Below are 21,452 nucleotides of genomic sequence, written 5' to 3'. Positions count from 1 at the left end.
CAAAGCTCCTTTCTGAGTGTAAAGGAAAAGACTCAGAGGTTCCTGGCTGGCTCAGTCAGTGGGGCATGCGATTCTTGGTCTCAGGGTTTTGAGTTCGAGTTCCATATTGGGTATGGAGACTGCTTAAAATAAAATTAAACATTAAAAAAAAAAAAAAAAGGAAAGACTCAGATAAGCTCAACCACTTGGAGAAATCTGATGGCTTTTCGTTCAGCAAAACTGGACCAGTGTTCAGCAGGGAGGTGCTGACAGGTCCTTTGTCCTGGCGTGAGCAGTGTAACCAAGCTCCTGGTTACATAGTATTATGTTGCATAGTATTAAACAGGCAATGGGTTTGTTTCTTCAGGAGGGATGGTTGCAGATGGAAGTACTGGAAGGCTTAAAAACATAACTTTATAGGGGCACCTGGGTGGCTCAGTCAGTTGAGCATCCGACTTCAGCTCAGGTCATGATCTCGCAGTCTGTGAGTTCAAGCCCCACATCAGGCTCTGTGCTGACAGCTCAGAGCCTGGAGCTTGCTTCAGATTCTGTGTCTGCCTCTTTCTCTGCCCCTCCCCCACTCATGCTCTGTCTCTTTCTCTCTGTCAAAAATAAATAAACATTTAAAATATATATATATGTATATATATATATATAATTTTATGACTTATTTTAAATTTATTTTTAATTGTTTTAATGTTTATTTTTGAGAGAGACAGGGTGTGAGTGGGAAAAGGGCAGAGAGAGAGAGACACAGAATCTGAAGCAGGCTGCAGGCTCTTAGCTGTTAGCACAGAGCCCGATGTGGGGCTCCAACCTATGAACTGTAAGATCATGACCTGAGCCAAAATCAGCCACTTAACCAACTGAGCCATCCAGGTGCCCCTGACTTTTTTTTTAAATTAAAAAATTTTTTAAGTGATCTCTACACCCAATGTGGGTCTCAAACTCACAACCCTGGAATCAGGAGTTACATGCTGCAGTGACTCAACCACCCAGGTCCCCCTAATTTTGACTACTTATATGGTCAAATTACTTTTCAAATGAGACCGTTTTATTTTTTAAATTTCTCTTCTGCTTGGTGTCAATAATTAAATCTCACAAAGAATTCGGAAATGAGACGGCTTTTTTAAAGGTATAGAACTGTAATTGGAAAATATCTAAACAAATTTCCAAAACCACCCCCCCCTTTCTTATGCAGAAGTCAAAATGGAACATCCATTCTGTCACTCAGTTCTTACCACTTTCAGAAAGGGAAGATACACTGTACTCCTACCTCATTCCTTTCTTATTCTCCAGAGGTAACTTTGACAAGCTGATTCCTTATGTGGGCACAGGCATTCAAGAGTTTCAACCTAACTTTTGAGAGCTCAGTCTTGCATTTGAATATTGTTTTTTTGACTTGCTGTTATAGATTCAGGATATATTAAAATTTTAGCAGGTAATAGAAGAGTTCCTGTAAGTCATGTTTTCCCCCTTTTAGTCTTTAAAGGTATGTCCCGTGGAGTTAGGTTCATAGGTGAATATTTATTGCCACACCGGAGCTTTTCTGAGTAATGCATAGATTCTTTTGGAAGACAGTCTTTCAGATCAGGGTATCATGAAGTGCTGAATTATAGTTTAGAGTTTCTACTTTGCATTAATTTTGGTGTAGAACCCAGCTAAGTTATTTAATGTACACTGTGCTTCTGCATCCCATTGACTTCCCTGTACCTTTAGAGGCCTAATTTTTTGTTTGTTTGTTTGTTCTAAGATTAAATTTAAAGGGGGCCTGTAGTGCAATGGATAATGTGTCTGACTACAGATCAGAATATTTATTCAATTTATTTAAACTCAACAAAACAGGGGTACCTTGGTGGTTCAGGTGGTTAAGCATCCAACTTTGGCTCAGGTCATGGTCTTGTGGTTGTGGGTTTGAACCCCGCATCTGTCTCTGTGCTTTGCAGACAGCTCAGAGCCTGGAGACTGCTTCGGATTCTGTGTCTCCTTCTCTTTCTGCTTCTCCCCCGCTCACATTCTGTTTTTTTTTTTTTTTCTCTTTCTCTCAAAAATAAATAACATTTAAAAAATAATAAACTAAAACAACACAAAAGCAATTCACCCATTTCTATCTCTCACCCCCTGCCTCTTGCAACTACCAATCTGTTGTTGTCTGTATCTGTGAGCTTTTTTTTGTTGTTGTTGTTGTTTATTTTATTTTTAATGTTTATTTATTTTGAGAGAGAGAGAGAGGGAGTACGCACACAATTGGGGAAGGGTAGAGAGAGAAGGAAAGAGAGGATCTCAAGCAGGCCCTGTGCTGTCAGCCGGGCTTAATCCCATGAACCATGAGATCATGACCTGAGCTGAAATCAAGAGTTGGACGCTTAACCAACTGAGCCACCCAGGCACCCCTGTTGTTTTAGATTCCACATATAAGAGAGATCATATGGTATTTATCTTTGTTTGTCTGATTTATCTCACTTAGCATAATACCCTCAAGTTCCATCCATGTTGTCTCAAATGACAAGATTTCATTCCTTTGATGGCTATATAATATTCCATTTTAAATTCCATGATTTCTTTATCAATGGACACTTTGGCTCTTTCTGTATCTCGGCTATCATAAATAAATGTCATAATTAATGCTACACATGAACATGGGAGTGCATGTATCTTTTGTATCAGTGTGTTCTTTTTTTTAATTTTTATTTATTTATTTATTTATTTGCTAAATACTCATAAGTGAAATTGATGGATCATATAGTGATTGTATTTTTAAATTTTTGAAGAACCTCCATACTTTTTCCATAATGGTTGCATCAATTTACATTTCCAACAACAGTGTACAGAAGTTCCCTTTTCTCTATATCTTTGCCAATCAGCACTTGTTATTTCTTGCTTTTTTGATAATTTCCATTCTAATAGATGTGAAGTGATACCTCACAGTAGTTTTGATTTGCATTTCTCTGCAAATTTTCATGTACCTGTTGGCATCTGTATGTCGTCTTTGGGAAAAAATGTCTATTCGATCCTCTGCCCATTTTTTAATTGGATTGTTTGCTTTTTGGTATTGAGTTGTATGAATTCTTTACATATTTTGGGTTTTATTCTCTTATCAGATATATGATTTGCAATTATTTTATCTCATTCAGTAGGTTGCCATTTCATTTTGTTTATTGTTTACTGTACTGATTAGTTTGATGTGGTCCCACTTGTTTACTTTTGATTTTGTTCCTTTTACTTTTGGTGTTGGATTACAAAAATCATGACTAAGACCTATGTTAGGGAGTTTACCACCTATGTTTTCTTCTAGGAATTTTATGGTTTCAGGTCTTATATTTAAGTCATTAATCCATTTGGGGTTAATTTTTGTGTATGTTGTGAGATAGTGGTCCAGTTTCATTCTTTTGTATGTGGCTGTGCAATTTTCCCAACATCATTCATTGAAGAGACCATCCTTTCCCCACTATATGTTCTTGGCTCCTTTGTTGTAAATTAATTGATGATCTAAGTGTGGGTTTATTTCTGGACTCTATTCCATTGATGTATGTGTTTCTTTTTATGCCAGTACCATACTGTTCTAATTACTATAGCTTTGTAATATAGTTTGAAATCTGGATGCATGTTACCTCCAGCCTTGTTCTTTCTCAAGATTGCTTTGGTTAATCTAGGTCTTTGAGGTTTCATATAAATTTTAGTATTGTTTATTCTATTTCTGTGAAAAGTACCACTAGGATTTTAATAGCAGTTGCATTGAATCTGTATATTACTTTGGGTAGCATGGACATTTAAAAAATATTAATATTTTTAATCCGTGAGCATGGAATATCTTTTATTTGTGTCTTCAGTTTCTTTCATTAATATATTGTAGTTTTCAATATACAGGTCTTTCATCTCCTTGGTAATTTTATTTTTAGGTATCTTATTCCTTTTGATCAAATTGTAAATGGATTTGTTCTTAATTTCTCTCTCTGATACTTTGTATTAGTGTAAAGAAACACAACTGATTTTTGCATGTTGATTTTGTATACTGCAACTTTACAGAATTCATTTATCCTAACTTCTTTTTGATAGAGTCTTTAGGATTTTCTATATATGATATCATGTCATCTGCAAATAGTGAGTTTTACTTCTTCCTTTCCAATTTAGATGCCTTTGGTTTCTTTTTTGAATAAAAGTGGTAAGAGTGGTCATTCTTGTCTTGTTCCTTATCTTAAAGGAAAAGCTTTTAGCTTTTCACTGTTAGGTCTGATGTTAGCTGTGAGCTTGTCATATATGGCATTTATGTTGAGGTACATTTCCTCTATACCTGCTTTTTTGAGAGTTGTTATTATAAACGGATGTTGAATTTTGTCAGATGGTCTTTTTGCATCTATTGAGATGATCATATGAATTTTAGCCTTCATTTTGTTAATGTAGTGTATCACATTGATTTGTGATTGGTTGAACCATACTTGCATCCTTGGAGTCAATCTTACTGGATTATGGTGTATGATCCTTTTAATGTATTGTTGAATTTGGTTTGCTAATATTTTGTTGAGGATTTTTGCATCTTTGTATCTTTGTCTGGTTTTGGTATCAAGGCAATGCTGGCCTGTAAAATATGTTTGGAAGAGTTCACCCCCTTCATTTTTTGGAAAATTTTAAGAAGGATTGGTAATCAATTTTCTTTGAATATTTGGTAGAATTCACTAGTGAAGCCTTCTGGTTCTGAATTTTAGTTTATTGGGAGGCTTTCAATTACCAATTCAATCTCCTTATTAGTAATTGGTCTATTGAGGTTTTCTATTTCTACCTTATTCAGTCTTAAAAGATTGTATGTTTCTAGGAATTTATCTATTTCTTCTAGGTTGTCCCATTTGTTGGCATATAATTGTTCATAGTAGTTTCATGATTCTTTGTATTTCTATGGCATCAGTGGCATTTCTGAATTTATTTGAGACCTCTTCTTTCCTTGAGTAGTCTAGCTAAAGGTTTGTCAATTTTGTTTATCTTTTCAAAGAACCAGCTTTTAGTTTCATTGGTCTTTTCCATTATCATTTTAGTCTCTATTTCATTTATTTCTGCTCTAATCATTGTTATTTCCTTCCTTCTAAAAACTTTGGGCTTCATTTGTTTTTCTAGTTCCTTCATGTGTAAAAGTTAGGTTGTTTGAGACTTTCCTTGTTTCCTGAGGTAGGCATTAATTGCTATGAGCTTTCCTCTTAAAACTGTTTTTGCTACATCACATAAAGTTTGGTATGTTAAATTCCCATTTTTGTTTATCTCAATGTATTTCTTTTTCATTTTTTTTTTCTTTCATTTTTTAAAAATTTCTCTTTCATTTTCTTTTATTTCTCTTTGGATTGACCAGTGGGTCAAAGAATGTTGTTCAATCTCCACATATTTATGAACTTTCTAGTTTCATACCATTGCAGATGGAAATGATGCTTCATTTAATTTCAGTCATCTTAGGGGCGCCTGGGTGGCGCAGTCGGTTAAGCGTCCAACTTCAGCCAGGTCATGATCTCGCGGTCCGTGAGTTCGAGCCCCGCGTCAGGCTCTGGGCTGATGGCTCGGAGCCTGGAGCCTGTTTCCGATTCTGTGTCTCCCTCTCTCTCTGCCCCTCCCCCGTTCATGCTCTGTCTCTCTCTGTCCCAAAAATAAATAAACGTTGAAAAAAAAAATTTAATTTCAGTCATCTTAAATGATTAAGACTTGTGGGGTGCCTGGGTAGCTCAGTAAGTTGAGCATCCGACCTCGGCTCAGGTCAATGATCTCACAGTTGATGGGTTTAAGCCCTCTGTCAGGCTCTGTGCTGACAGCTCAGAGCCTGGAGCCTGCTTTGGATTCTGTGTCTCCCTCTTCTGCTTGTGCTCTGTCTCTGTCTTTCAAAAATAAATAAAAATGTTAAAAAATTTTTTGTTTTAAATGATTAAGACTTGTTTTGTGAGGCTCAGTCAGTTAAGCATGCAACCTCGGCTCAGGTCGTGATCTCAGGGTTTATACGTTTGAGCCCTGCGTGGGGCTCTCTGGTGTCAGAGCAGAGCCCACTTAAGATTCTCTGTCCCCCTGTTTCTTTGCCCCTCCCCCACTTGTGTTGCATGTATTATCTCAAAAATAAACTTAGAAAAAAAAATTGTGGCCTAAGATATCTATCTTAGGAAATACTCCATGTGCACTTGAAGAATGTGTATTCTAATGCTTTTGGAATGGTATATTCTGTATGTATCTGTTAAATTCACCTGGTCTAACATGTCATTTGAGGTAGATGTTTCCTTATTGATTTTTTGGTCTAAAGTCCCCTACTGTTATTGTATCACTATTTTTCCCTTTAAGTCTATTAATGTTTGCTTAATATATTTAACTGCTCCTGTGTTCTATATTAATGTTATATTTTCTTATTGGACTGATTACTTTATCCTGATATAACATCCTTGTCTCTTAATCTTTGTTTTAAAGTTTATTTTGTCTGATAGAAGTATGTCTGCTCCAGCTTTCTTTTAGTTTCCATCGCATGGCATATACTTTTTCATTTCTTCACTTTCATTCTGTGTGTCTTTACATCTGAAAGGAGTCTTGTAGGTAGCATGTAAATGGGTCTTGTTTTTTCATTCAGCTACTCTGTGTCTTTGGAGATTTTAGTACATTTACATTTAAAGTAGTAATAGAGAGGTATGTGTTTATTGCCATTTTGTTAATTGTTTTCTATCTGTTTTTGTAGTTTTTCTCTGTTCCTTTCTTCTCTTATTTTCTTTGTGGTTTGGTAACTTTCTTCAGTGGTATGCTTATATTTTTAAATCTTTTGTGTATTTACTATAGGTTTTTGGCCTGTAGTTACCATGAGATTTACATATAACAATTTACATCTATAATAGTCTACGTTAAGTTGATGATAACTTACATTTGATCCCATTCTAAAGCTCAATCTTTTTACTACTCCCCACCATGTTTTATGTTTTTGATATCATAGTTTACATATTTTTATCTTGTGTGTCCCTTAACTAATTATTGTAATCATAGTTATTTTACTATTTTTTTCCTTTAACCCTCATACTAGCTTTATAAATAATCCACGACCTTTATTATATATTTACTTTTCCAGTGAGATTTGTTCTTTCACATGGGTTCTCATTACTAATTAACACTTTCTTTTCAGCTTAAAGAAGCCCCTCTAAGATTTCTTGTAAGGCCAGTTTAGTGGTGATGAACTCCTTTAGTTTTTACTTGTCTGGAAAACTCTTTATCTCTTCTTCAATTCTGAATGATCATTTTGCCAGATAGAGTATTTTTGGTTTCAAGTGTTTTCTTTCAACACTTTGAATATATCATGCCATTCCCTTGTGACCTATAAAGCATGTGCTCAAAAATTTGCTGGCAATCTTATCATGGGGAATGGGTTTTTTTTTTTTTTTTTTTTTTAGTATTAACAAGGTTTTTTTTCTTTTGCTACATTTAATATTCTTCCCTTGTCTTTAACTTTTGACATTTTAATTATAACATGTCTTGTTGTGGGTCTCTCTGGTTTCAACTTGTTTGGAACTCTCTGGGCTTCCTGGATCTGGATGGCTATTTCATTTCCCATTGTAAGGAAGTTTTAGCCATTATTTCCTCAAATGAAATTTCTACCTCTTTCTCTTTCTTTTCTCTTTCTGGGAGCCCTATAGAAAGTGAATATTAGTTTATTTGAAGTTGTCCTATAAGTCCCTTAAGCTATTTTCATTTTTTCTTATCCTTTCTTCCTTTTGCTTCTTTGATTGGTCTTGTCTTTGAGGTGATTGATCCTTCTGTTTTGTCTAGTCAGCTATTGAATACCTGTAGTGTATTTTTCAGTTCACATATTGCATTCTTCAGCTCTGTGACTGGTTTGGTACTTTCTTATGTTTTCTATGTGTTTGTTGAAGTTTTAATTGTGTTCATCCATTCTTTCAACTTCAGTGATCATCTTTATGACCATGACTTTGGACTCTAACAGGTATATTGCTTATCTCCTTTTGACTTAGGCATTCTGAGGTTTTGTTAAATTTCATTTGGAACATTCCTCTGTTTCTTCATGTTGCTTGACTTTCTGTGTTGGTTTCTATACAGTAGATGAAACTGCCACCTCTCCAAGTCTAGAAAGAGTGGCCTTGTGTAGGAGGTGAAACTTTTCATTCAGCCCTACCACAGCTCTTGGTTGTTTCCCAAATTTCTGTGCTTGTTCAAGCAGGCTGTTGTATTTTTAATAGCTCCTGGTAGTTGAGGATGTGCCTCACCTGAGGTTGTCAGTGTCCAAAAGGGGAGAATCAGGCTTTGACTAGAAGCCAAACCCTTAGGCAGCAGCTTTAAAAGTATGCAAATGTATATGGTCCTGAGGGACCACATGTGTAAGCCTCACTGGCCACCAAAGACAGGCAATCTGAGGTGTGCCTTGGGTGGCAGTCACAAAAATTTGGGCTCCAGAAGAGTGTTTATAAGCTCCTTTAGGGGAGATACCAGCAAGCTGGAGCAAAGCAGAGGGAAAGTGCCAAGGTGGTGTTCACAGCCTATGTTCCTTTAGAGCCACACTGTAGGGCACTGGATGTGTGCCAAACCTGAATCCTGCCCCTTAGTCCAAAGCTCCAGGATGAGCAAAGTGACCTTTTTCACAGAAAGCCTGGGGCATATGCCTCAGTCTGCCATCTTTGAAATGTCCTGGTGATGGTAGCCTACCAAGAATGGTCCTCTGATTGCCATAGTCCTGTGGAACCCAACAGTGCAAGACCCTTCATCCACCAAAGCCAGGCAATCAAAGGGTGTCCCTGGACATCCACTGCAAACACCAGGCATCAGACTCATGGAGAACTCTCCTCCCAAGAGTCAGTGGCACTCTGGAGTGTGGCTGATGGTGAGCATGATGCGAGCACTTGCCTCTCTGGAAAGGCTTAGTCAGCCCGAGGTGTGTCCTTAATTAGACCAAATATTTATGTCTTATTATCACACCTGTCGTGATTTGGGATACAGGAAAGTAGAAAATAGAAGGAAAGTTTCAATGTTGGTTTGTTTGGGGATTTTTAATTTTTAATCCTCAGTTAATATTTACAGAGGAATTCTAAAATAGAGCATGACAATATTCCTTGCAGTAATGTCCATATTCTGAAAACCAGGATATAATGTAAAGTATCATATTTGGAATGGCAGATAAATTACATCAATAGTATGGGCTATTAAGATGCTGTTAAATAAAAAAAGAAAGATTACGATACACGGGGAAAATTTTTGATAGAAATTCAAATGAAAAAAATTGTAAAGGAAATGAATATTAAGCTTCCACTAAATGACAGTCACGTCATTTAATCCTTGTTACTGTTACATAGGGTAATCAAAATATGAAAGCTTCTGCTATTACAGCTATTCAATGAACATCTATGCACATGTGCAAGGAATAATATAATGTGATAATATGAAGACTTTGCTTAAATTGGTAGAATCCTGGGTATCCTGTAGGGATTGCATTCAGCTGCTTATAAAACTCTCCACTTGGAGTGGCTTAACCAAGTGGGGCTGTAATTTTTTTCATGTAAAAACCCCTGAAGAAGGTGATCTGCCGGGGTCTTAAACACCTTCCTTTCTGCTCTGCTGTCTTTAATGCATTGCTTTAGTCACTGTTTCTTCATGATTTTAGAATGCATGCCTCACTGCCAATATCTCTCTGCCTTCTAGGCAAGAAGAAAGGGAAGGTCGTAGCATGAAAGGCTCCTGCCAGATGATTCTCTCCATGTAATGAGTTTTTCTGGAAATCTCTGGGGACTTGTACTTCCATTTCAGAACTGTAGCTCCCAGTTAACATTAGCTGAAAGGAAGTCCAGAAAATGTATTTCTTTAAATCTGGGCATAGTGCCACCTGGAATAAAGGAGAAGTTATGTTGGTAAGGAAGGAGGAAGAGGACATTAGATAAGTAATTGGCAAGTATCTGCCAAACTCTTTTTCCTTGAATACTGTGATGCTCTTAATCATGAAATCATTGACTGGCTGAGGCAACAAAACCATCTGGGAATAGGTGAGATGTTAACGACCCCTGATGATTCCAATTTCTTAACTAATACTTGGATTCTTTCGGTATTCTCTTTTTCATTCAGCCTGAAACCATTCTACCCTAGAAAGTCTGTCTGTAGACATGCAGGTGGGTTTGGAGTTTTGCTGCTATTTATAGGACTCATTTGAGACTTCAGAGAAAAATGGAGCATTGAAAAGTTTAGGCTGCAACACAGATTTGGATACTGTGAGGAGGTTGTGTAGTTGCAGCCTTCCCTGAGCTTCAGTTCCTCAAGTGGAAGAATAAAATAATAATATGACCTGCAGTGCCTGCTTCACAGGGTTTTTGTGAATGTGAAATGGAAGAGGTAGTACCTACATTTTTGTATAGAGTAATAAAATGTACCCTTCAGACCTATTATCTCAGGTGGTGGTCCAGAGTCACACACGCATTTCATGGTGCGGGTTAGACTGGAGCTTAGGAGTTCTCTTAGGAGTACTCTTCCAGATAATATATGGTAATGTCTCTACCCTATTAGATAGCATTACCTTTATAAGTACTTTGTAATTCAGCATTTTTAAAAGGATCTTTTTTTTTTTTAAGTTTATTTATTTTGAGGAGGGAAAGGGGCAGAGAGGGAGAATCCCAAGCCCTGACATGGGGCTCGATCCCATGACCCTGGGGTCATGAGTTGAGCCAAAATCAAGAGTTGGATGCTTGTAGCACCAAGCTTGGTCTTACTTCAGCTCAGGTTGCGGTTTGCACATTCAAGCCCCATGTTGGGCTCTACGCTGACAGCTTGGAGCCTAGAGCCTGCTTCAGATTCTCCTCCTCTCTCTCTGCCCCTCTAACCTCCCCCTCAAAAATAAATAAACATTAAAAAAGAGATGCTTAACTGAGCCTTGCAGGCACCCCTGTAATTCAGCATTTTATGTTATCACTTCTATACCAGCATGACTTGATGGGTGAAAGTATGGCAGTGGTAGGTGGGAGGATCAAATTAGATCTACCAGAAGGAAATCTCTCTGCAAACTGCAAAGTGATGGATAATGACACAAAACGTTCATGGGATACACATCACAGGGGAGTTACTTAGTGCCAGGATGACAGATCTACAAAGAGGGATTGTTTCCTGTTTAGCCATTTCAGCTACATATGTTGGTTTATGCTGGAGTGTTTTCTTTGCTTGTCGATCAGGACCAAGTTTTAAGGAATATATGTTATAATATTTTGTACCTTAATCATGAAACAAATGTGAAGTTGTACAAATCACACATAGATTTTTAGGAAATAGCGTCTAGACTGTCACCAATAAAAGTGTTTATAATCTGTGATGTGTGTTTCTGGATTGTTTGTTGAACATTAAAAGTAATGTATTTTTGTTTTGTACAGATAGTTAACTGTTGATGTAAATATTTTAAACCTTAAAAATTAAGAACTATTTACCTACAAATAGATTGCTCAACTTCAAAACTTTGTAAGAACCTTTAACAGCACTGTTTTACAAGGTCCATGTGTGTTTTTCCTTTGTCTCTCTTCAGTGAGTTACCTGAGAGAGAAGAAGGTGAAGGAGAAGAAACTCCAAACTTCAGCCACTGGGGTCCACCAAGAATGTACGTTGATGATGTCATTGGCTTTCTCAGTAGGAGAAGACAGTTGGTTGCTCTTTCCTTTCAGAGTGTCATTTAGACGTTCTCTACTGATTAAGTATTGCCATAATGTACATCTAGGCTGGTCTGAGGTTTTTTTTTTAATTATTTTAATATGAAATTTGTTGTTAAATTGGTTTGCATACAACACCCAGTGCTCATCCCAACAGGTGCCCCCCTCAATGCCCATCACCCACTTTCCCCTGTCCCCCACCCCCCATCAACCCTCAGTTTATTCTCAGTTTTTAAGAGTCTCTTATGGTTTGGCTCTCTCCCTCTCTAACTTTGTTTTTCCCTTCCCCTCCCCCATGGTCTTCTGCTAAGTTTCTCAGGGTCCACATAAGAGTGAAAGCATATGGTATCTGTCTTTCTCTGTGTGACTTATTTCACTTAGCATAACACTCTCCAGTTCCATCCACATTGCTACAAAATGACCTAAATTTTAGTTTCAGTTTGTCTTCTCTAGAGATTTTTACCTGGGCAAAATGACTGTAATCAATATTAGGAAAGTCTTTATCATACCTTTGCAGAGAAAGCAATTTGCAATTGTCTATGTATGGTAGTAACCAATGGACTAAGGATATTTTATTACTGCATCCTTGAGGAAGGCAGGTAGGACTTCCCTGAAAGGACTAAAATTCCTTCCCTTATTTTTTTTTTTAAGTGAACAACAACATCAGTTGAGGTTTCTATCATGTATCAATTTATCTCTATCCTCCTTCCTTCCCTTGTGTTAGTTCCAAGTTTGTGCCTAGTTTGAGCTAACAGTATATAAAAGTCTTCCATTAGCTGCTCTATTCTGCATGCGTTATTAATGCCACAATACCTACCTACGTTGTCTGTTTTCTTCTTGCACTTCTGAATTTTGTCTTTGGGAGCCATTTTCTTTTCTTTTTTCAATGTTTGTTTATGTTAGTTTGAGAGAGCTGCCCACAAGCAGGGGAGGGGCAGAGAGAATCCGAACCAGGCTCCACACTTTCAGTTCATAGACCCGGGCTCCATCCCACTAACCTTGTTCATGACCTGAACCAAAATCCAAGAGTCAGATGCTTAACCCACGGAGCCACCCAGGTGCCCCTCTTGGGAGCTGTTTTCTGAACTACTTTTTAAAAATTTCAGTTAATCATTGGTCACATCTATGCAGTCTGAGCAAAACTCATAACCAGGGAAGAGCAAGTTTTATTCCATTCTTTATTTTTTAAAGTTATGTGGGGTGCCTGGGTGGCTCATTCAGGTTGCCTGGGAGGCTCAGGTGGTTGAACACACGATTTCAGCTCAGGTCATGATTTCATCGTGAGTTACGAGCCCTGCATCAGGCTCTGCGCTGACAGTGCGGAGCCTGCTTGGGATTTCTCTCTCCCTTTCTCTCCCTCCCTCCCCAACTTGCTCTCTCTCTGTCTCAATAAAGGAAGGAAGGAAGGGAGGGAGGGAGGGAGGGAGGAAGGAAGGAAGGGAGGGAGGGAGGGATGTGGAGGTAGGAAGAAAAGAGAACAACTTACAGCCTTAAGAGCAAAATCTGTCCTCCACTTAAAGAACCACAGGTTAAACCTGCTGACTGGAAAAAACAGTTTGGGTAACAAGATTTTTGGTCAGAAATTTATTTTATTATGAAAGTTTGTGGGTTTTGTCAAAATGATATATGTGACTTTCTTGATTTTTTTTCACCCATTTATTACTTTCTTCATTCTTTGCTAATGTTATGGATATAGATTAAAAGAACTAATTACAGAAAATATATTGTGGTAGGAGCTGTGAACATTAAGAATATTAAGAGGTGTAATTGTTTTAGAAATCTTTTTCTAAATTTAGGCTTTCACATGTGCCACAAATCACTGAAAATATCTTAGAATTTTTGAACGAGGTACAATTTTGATAACATTTGTAAAAATATATTCATATAAGATATGAGTCACAAGGATATGGTACAAAGTGAACACTTCTAGTGACAGTCCAACAAGTTATACTAACTTATTCATGAGTGAATTTATTTTCTTTTTACAGTGTTGAGATTTTCAGAGAACCCAATGTGTCCCTTGGTATTAGTATTGTTGGTGGACAAACTGTTATAAAACGCCTGAAGAATGGAGAGGAACTTAAAGGTATATTTATCAAACAAGTTTTAGAAGACAGTCCAGCAGGAAAAACAAATGCTCTTAAAACAGGAGATAAAATACTTGAGGTAAATGATGTTAAAATTCTGTTTTCGTTTGAAACCTGCTTTAAGACAGTAATATTTAACCAGAAGTCCTCCCTTCATTGTTGGGGTATATGTATGTACAATTGGTGTATTTTCTTCCCATGCCTTAGTTTGTATGTTGTTTGCATTAAATTATATGTATATAATTATAACATCAGGGTGGTAGCATACAGAATGCTGCACAAAGGCGCAGCTGACTGAAAAAACAATTCTATGATTTAACAGAATGAGACAGGTGATGAGCATTGTGCTTCTCCCACAGTCTGACAAGTTGTAATTTTTTTCATCATTTAAAAAATTTCTAATATTCTCTTTTTTGTAGGTGTAGTTGATCTAGATTGAATGTTACATTAATTTTTGTAGGTGTAGGAGGTATACAACATAGTGATTCGACAATTCTGTACATTCCGCAGTGCTTGCCCCAAGTGTAGTTAGCATCTGTCCCCATACAACATTGTTACCATATTATTGACTAGATTCCCTAGAACAAGCTCTACCTTTTATAAATATGTGTCAGTGGAATAGCCACGCACATCCTCCCAGATTACATTGGAGGGAGGGGCGAATCCATTGTTCACATGTGGCAGGTTTGCAGAGCAGAGTTTAAAAGGTCCATCAAGGCACTGAGAATGTCCTGAGGTCTGAACCTCACACATTTCTTTGCATTACATTTATTGGATGACCTCATATTCCATATCTTCAGTCCCAGCATCTGCTTCTTCGTGACACCTGCTTTATGATGATAAACTTCAGCCCTGATGCTTCAGCTCTGATAAAGTGAAAAGAGCACTGGAGGTCATGGGGTGAAGTCTTGATTGCCCTGTTTACTTTGCATTTGTTCTTGGACAAATTATTAAATGCACCTTATTCTCATGGAAATGAGAATTCAAAACCCATAGCATTATTGTGAGTATTAAAGCAAAGAACTGTGTAAAACCTTTCTGTATATACAAATATTAGGTTATATTTGTGTTTTTGAAACTGAAAAAATTTCAAACACACAGGGGACATGGCAGTGAAGAAAATGAGCAAAATTCCTACTCCTATGGCATTTACATGGTAGTAGGGAAGATATTACATAGGTGATGTGTAGAGTGTTAGATTGTAGATTCTATGGAGAAATAGAACAGAAAGATAAGGAATGGAGGTGGTAATTGCAACTGATTGGTTATGGAAGATGATACTGAGACAAATACAGGAAGCGTGAGAATGAGCCCTGTGGATGTATAGGGGAAGAAGGATCCAGGCAGAGAGAACTAAAAGGCGAAAGCTCTGAGGTAGGAGTTTGTCTGGCTGTGTTGAAGGAGCAGAAAGCAGACTGGCACTGATAATGTAGCTAAAGGGAGCAAGAGAGCACGAAGAGAAAAGGTCTGAGAGGTAAAGTGAAGCCACATCACAGAGAGCTTGGAAGGTTGTCTTTGAACGCAGTGAGAATCCATTAGAAGATTATGAATGCATACATATTTTAAAAGGATTACTCCTTCTGGGGCAGGTGTGGTTTCCTTTATTAAGTATTTGCATGGTACATTGGTTTGCTTTTTGTTTTTTTGTTTTTTTTCATTCCTTCATTTTCACCCTTATTTGTGATTTTGTTTTAGTTGTATGTTTTGTAAGCAATACATAAGGAATTTTGTCTTATTAAATCTACATTGATAATCTTCATCTAGTAAATAAGTGACACGGATTAATTTTTTATTTTGATTCCTGATATATTTGAACTTAATTTTTAAATATATGTTTTGTATTTTGTTTGGTCTCTCCCCCACCTTAACTTTCTATTTTGAAATACAGAGTCATGGGAAAGAAATTGTAAAGAAATATACAAGGAGGTCCCATATACTCTTCCCTCAGCCTCCCTCAATGTTAATGTTACCTTAACAGTAACTATAGCTATAGTACGATAGCAAAATCAAAATACTGATATTGACATAATTCACAGACCTTATTTCCATCTTACCAATTAGGCACACACCGATGTATAACTGTATGTGTTTTTATAGCTCTCCAGTTTGATCACATGTGTAGCCTTGCATAACCACCACCACAATCAAGAAACTCAACCGTATCACCATAAGACTCCCCTGTGCTACCCTCTGCAGCCATTCCTCTTCCCCTCTTCATATCCCCCCATCCCCAACCTCTGAGAATCACTGATCTGTTTCTCCATGTCTTTAATTATCTCATTTCACAATTATCACAGAAATGGAATTATGCATTCTGTATCTTTTTGAGATTGGCTTTTTTCATTCTGTATAATTTCACTGAAGTTCATTTAATCTGTTGTGTCCATTAATAGTTGATACCCTTTTATTATGTCTGAATAGTATTTCATGGTGTGGAGGTACCACAGTTTAACCATTCATCCACTGAAAGCCACTTGGGTAGTTTCCAGTTCTTGGCTTATTGTTATGAATAAAGCTTCTCTAAATATATGTATACAAGTTCCTGAGTGAAAATAAGTCTTCATTTGAGATAAATGCCCAAGAATGCAATTGCTGGGTTGTATGGTAAGTCCATTTTTAGTTTTGAAAGGAGCTGTCAAAACTATTTTCCACAGTGGCTGTACTATTTTACATTCCCACCAGCAATGTATGAGTGGCCCAGTTTCCCCACATCCTCACCAACATTTGGTGTTGTCACTGTTTTTCATTCTGCACATTCTGATGGGCAGATAGTGATACCTCATTGTTGTTTTGAGTTTCCCCAATGGAAAATGATAAAGAACTTTTCACACCTTATGTATGTGTCCTTTTCAGGGAAATGTTTGTGCAGGTCTTTTGCCTGTTTCCTAATTGGATTGTTCATTGTTTATCTTCTTAAATTTTGTGGGTTTTCCCCTCATCTCTCTCTGCTGTAAGATGAATGTATTCTCTCACTTATCCATCAACACTTTTATACCACTGTTGTGTCTCAGATTTAGTAAATTTCTTTAAACTCACACCAGATGTGAAATGTTAATACTTGAATCTTTATTTTGTCAAACATACTGAGTCATTTGTTTACTTTTTTCCCGTGAAGAGAATTACTCATTTGTTTTTAAGTAAAGCTTAATATTTCTTTCTGCCTTGAAACAATTGCACAATTGCATAAAGGATTTGGGCCCATGTAGAGAAGAATTTGTTTAAGTGGGAAATTGGAATTTAATTTAATTTTTAGAAATGGGTCTGTCTTGTGTGAATGGGACACACTTTGGGTTATAAATTTACAGCTTAGAAACACTCAGGTTATTTTTTTGTTGTAACAGCATTCCATTTTCCCCCCTAACTTCCCAACTTTAGGGATTCACATTTAACCCTGTGGAAATCTGTGTTGGGGAAACCGAAGCTGGTTATTACTGGAAGATGAAGTGGTTCTTTTATAGCTTCTACCTCATTTATTGTAGAATGTCATGGGGATCAGGTTATTCATAAGAAGCTTCATCAAACCATTGTGATTGCTTTTAAGCTTCAGTTAAAATTTTTTCTATATGCATTTACTATTATCCTCATCCTTCCTGAGTTCAGATGGGAAAAGGCTTTACAGAGCATTGAAACCTCCCACCGGATGTCTGTTAGAATAAAAGGCCAAAGTTCCTGCCGTGGCTTTTGTGGGGTGTGCCTTCAGCTGCCTTCCTGACCTCACCTCTCTCTCCTCTCCATTTTACACTGTGCTTTAGACTCACCTGCCTTTTTTATTTTTTTATTTAAAAAATTTTTTTGCCAATCATTTATTTCTTTTTAGAGAGAGAGCAAGCAGGGGAAGGGACAGAGGGAGAGAGAATCTTAAGCAGGCTCCATGCTGAGTGCAGAGCTGACACAGGGCTCAATCCCATGACCCTGGGATCATGACCTGAGCCAAAATCAAGAGTCAGACACTTAAGTGTCTGAAGCACCCAGGCACCCCTGGACCCACCTGCCTTCAGACCTCTCTCACATACAACGCTCCTGTCTCATACCTTCAGGCCCTTACCTGTGTGTCCCTCAGCTTCAGAGGTGCTCAGTTTTCTCTTCACTCTGCTCTGATTCCGTGATTGATCATCCTTGTCGTTTCCAGCTCCTTGGATCCCCTTTGCTTTTACTGAACTTGTCTGGGGGAACCACATCCTAGTTTAATGCAACTCTTTGCTTATTTCAGGACTCTGGCATGGCTGGAGAAAATAACAGTGCTGTCTGGTCTCATTTTAAAATTCATGAGCTCCTTCTCAAGTGAGTCTTTAGTTCTGCCCTGCAATCCTGTAATATGTCCCTAGTTATTTCATTTTCCTGCTTCCCGACGTAACTCCTTCATACCTCCTAAACTGCTCAGTTTATGGTCCTTGTTTTTTATTTCATGGAGAAAATGAAAGCAGTCAAAAAGGAACTTCCCCTTGCTGCCACTGCGTGCCAAATCTTTTTTTTCCTAACTGTATCTGTAACAACAAATGAACTGTTTGTGCTTCTGTCTAAAGCCAACCTGCCTGACTTGTAGCACAGAAGTCATTCCCTCCTCAGTGTCCAAGGATTTACTTCTACAGGTGTCACTTCTCTCTCTCATATCCATTTCCTCTCCACTGCACCACGATTACTGTAATACCTCCCATCTCAAACACAAAAGCCAACCTTGATCCCACATCCCTATCCACCTACATTCCGATTTCTTTGGTCTCCTTAACATGAAAAAGTATTCACAAACTGTCATTGTCTGCTGACCATAGGCACCCCTGCATTTACCAAGGCCTTGTTACATTATTGTTTTGAAAAACTGGTTCTGTTAAATATGGTAAATACAGAATGCTCTTGGAGATTATGGACGTTTGCATGTTAGGTTTTCTGAAATCTGTATGATGAGGAGCTATTTACACTTACCCCAATTTACTGAACAGAGAACACTTTTAGTAAAAGAACCCATGGATATTTTCATAGTTCTTTTTTGAACATCATTTGAGAGATGTTCCGCTACTCAATTGTGATAATGGACAGTGTGCTTAAAATATCATACTTCTCAATTCGAGAGAAGAGTCCAGACCGCCCTTCCCTGTCCCCACTCAGAATTATGTGCTGTGTTGGTGGCAGAGGTGACACCACAGCACAGAAGCTTCTTAGGATTCTGTCATGAACTGAGCTACCTATTTTGGATAATTGTATTTAACCAGGGCTATTGTTACTAAGATGTTTGTCTCATTCGCTTGTCTTGAAGGCAGAATGTTATTTTCCTTAAATATGTTCTCCTAAAGCAACAAAGCTTTTTATGGGCCAATCTTAGTTTTTTGGCTTTGGTCTAATTCATTAGACTCTGGCTGTTCTCATAGCTGGTTAATATATGTGAACTCGACAGCCTTTCTAATTGAAGTGACTTCTGTGTTTCAGGTGTCTGGAGTAGATTTGCAGAATGCCTCACACAGAGAAGCAGTTGAGGCCATTAAGAATGCAGGAAATCCTGTGGTGTTCGTTGTTCAGAGCTTGTCGTCCACTCCAAGAGTAAGCCTAAGTTAATATTTTCAAAGCGTTCAAAAATACTCTGTGTATCTATAGACCAAGCTTTTCCTCTGTGTTTTTTTCTACATTATTTTCATTTTGATCCTACTATTACCCAGAGAAAGCATTACTTCATAAAAATTTAGTTATTTTCTTTAGTTATTCACTTTCCCCTTTTTTCTTTGATTGTGGTCGTTTGGCCAAATTTGAGTCATTCCAGCTTGCACTGGTTTAAGTCACAGGCTGTGGAGTCAAACCGACCTGTTTTCAATTCCTTGATTTCCCTGTTTACCAGCTTTGCTAACTGAGAGACAAGTTACTTAACTTTTCTGAGCCAGTTACTTTATTTATAAAAATACTTTGAACATAAAGGGGTCAGATATAACACCATTCTAGAGGTACTATCATGTTCTGTGTATTTATTAAAGCATGCAAACATGGTGCATTGTCGTATGTTCTTTTGGACATTCCGAATTCAAAACCAGCAGTATTTAATCATAACGCTTGCTTCTGTAATAAATTACTCTTTTGGTATGGAATTACAACTCTAATGTTAGTGGCAGGGTATGTATTTTGTATTGTAACATGCAGCAGAAATATCACCCATAAGCCCTGTAACGGGAAGAAATGTTTATTTTTCTTTATTTTATGGAAGACAGCTGTTCAAAACACAGGCACTTTTGAACAGTAGAAAAACTGTGCATGTTTTCTAAAAATGCTTTTCAATAAGTAAGGCAGTCTTTTTCAACCTTTTGTATGTCAAGGCATACAGAGAATAGTATTTGGGTGGCAAACCGGACAGACAGATGTTTGGCTGCCCTGAGGGCGGGGGTGGGGGGGGGGCATCGACACACTTTGCCACACTTGAACCTCCCTGCACACAGTAGGCTACACGCTCCCCCCACCGCTCTGCTGTGGTGCACTGCATTGCAGTATGATCCCTCCTAGTCCAAGACTGACTGACAGAGGTGAACTGAATAAAGTCTTTTCCCTCTGATACCATTTGAAATTTTTTGGAATCCACTTTTGAAGTCTTTTTTGGAATCAAAGTTTTTGGAAGCCACTTTTTAACTCTTACACTAAGAGAAAGTTGTGGAAGCTATCGCTTTTATTTCTGGAAACTTGAGTTCAATAGGAAAAATGGCCAAATTATTCCTTGCCAAATGGCACTTCTAAAGAAACCGTTTTGAGCTAGAATGAGCCAATCAAATTATACCTTTATGTGGCCACTTGTGAATGCCCTGCCCAAAAAATGTTCACAGCTTTTAAGTAAGTTATAAAGTCAACCAAAAAGGCCAAGCAAGCATTTAATCCAGCCTTTGCTGGTGAGCTGAAGTGGAAATTTTCACTCAGATGACAAACGGTGCAGTTTCTTGCAACTGTTCAAAAAAGATCTTCTCTGCATTGTGCCTTGCTCGAGTCATTCAGCCCCAATGCGGCACAGCAGACTGCCACATGGTGCATTCAGTTCAGCAAGCATTGAACTGTCTCTGATTCTAGGCAAGGGAACATATTCAGGTGATGGTGTTAATTATTATGTCCATGACTTACTCCATTTTTCAACACAAAATGATTCCTGTTTGAATGAGGCAATGAAAGAAATCAAGTTTCATATCTTTGCAAAATGGTGCTCTCTTTGGCTTATTTGTTGTTGCAAATAGTATTGACCCTCACAGGAGTAGAAAATATAGCCACATGCTTAATCAGTTTTGACCACTTTTCATTAAACTTTGAGACTTTCCTCAAAACCCCCAAAGAAGTCATTTCCTAATGGGACTATCAAAGACCCTATTGTCTATTTTTTTTTTAATATTTATTTATTTTTGAGAGAGACAGAGTGTGAGCGGGGAAGGGGCAGAAAGAAAGAGGGAGACACAGAATCTGAAGCAGGATCCAGGTTCCAAGCTGGCAGCACAGACCCTGATGCAGGGCCCGAACCCATGAACTATGAGATCATGACCTGAGCTGAAGTCAGACGCCCAACTGACTGAATCACCCAAGCGCCCCAAAGACCCTGTGTCTCAAGTGCCCCTGTTACATGTAGATTGTCATCAACATCATGAATTGAGCAGTGGTGTTTATATTTGTGCTTTTTTTTTATTCTTTGAGTTGTAGTTTACTTTTTTATATTTGCACTTTTAACGGATGTGTTAGGCATATCACCAATATGTGACCTTTTTAAGCTTTTTCTCCTGAATTTCTCAACTGTATTTTCAGCATCCTAGAAAGAAATGTGTGT

The 21,452-nt window shown here is 37.8% G+C and overlaps 1 protein-coding gene across 1 annotated transcript in view; it reads left to right on the top strand.

Annotated features, from left to right (window-relative positions):
* The window catches only part of PATJ (PATJ crumbs cell polarity complex component), a 368,066-nt gene that overhangs the window by 131,418 nt on the left and 215,196 nt on the right, over positions 1 to 21,452 (top strand). Inside the window, exons 23-25 of the mRNA XM_047084721.1 lie at positions 11,477 to 11,548; positions 13,586 to 13,763; positions 19,106 to 19,216. Of these exons, the coding sequence (XP_046940677.1) occupies positions 11,477 to 11,548; positions 13,586 to 13,763; positions 19,106 to 19,216 (361 nt within the window). The remainder of the gene's footprint in view (positions 1 to 11,476; positions 11,549 to 13,585; positions 13,764 to 19,105; positions 19,217 to 21,452) is intronic.

Source organism: Lynx rufus, unplaced genomic scaffold, assembly GCF_022079265.1.
Source record: "Lynx rufus isolate CCGP_SWC_20201006 ecotype Redwood Valley unplaced genomic scaffold, mLynRuf1.p SCAF_2, whole genome shotgun sequence".
NCBI lineage: Eukaryota > Metazoa > Chordata > Mammalia > Carnivora > Felidae > Lynx > Lynx rufus.
This window is presented reverse-complemented; position numbering and strand designations above follow the sequence as displayed.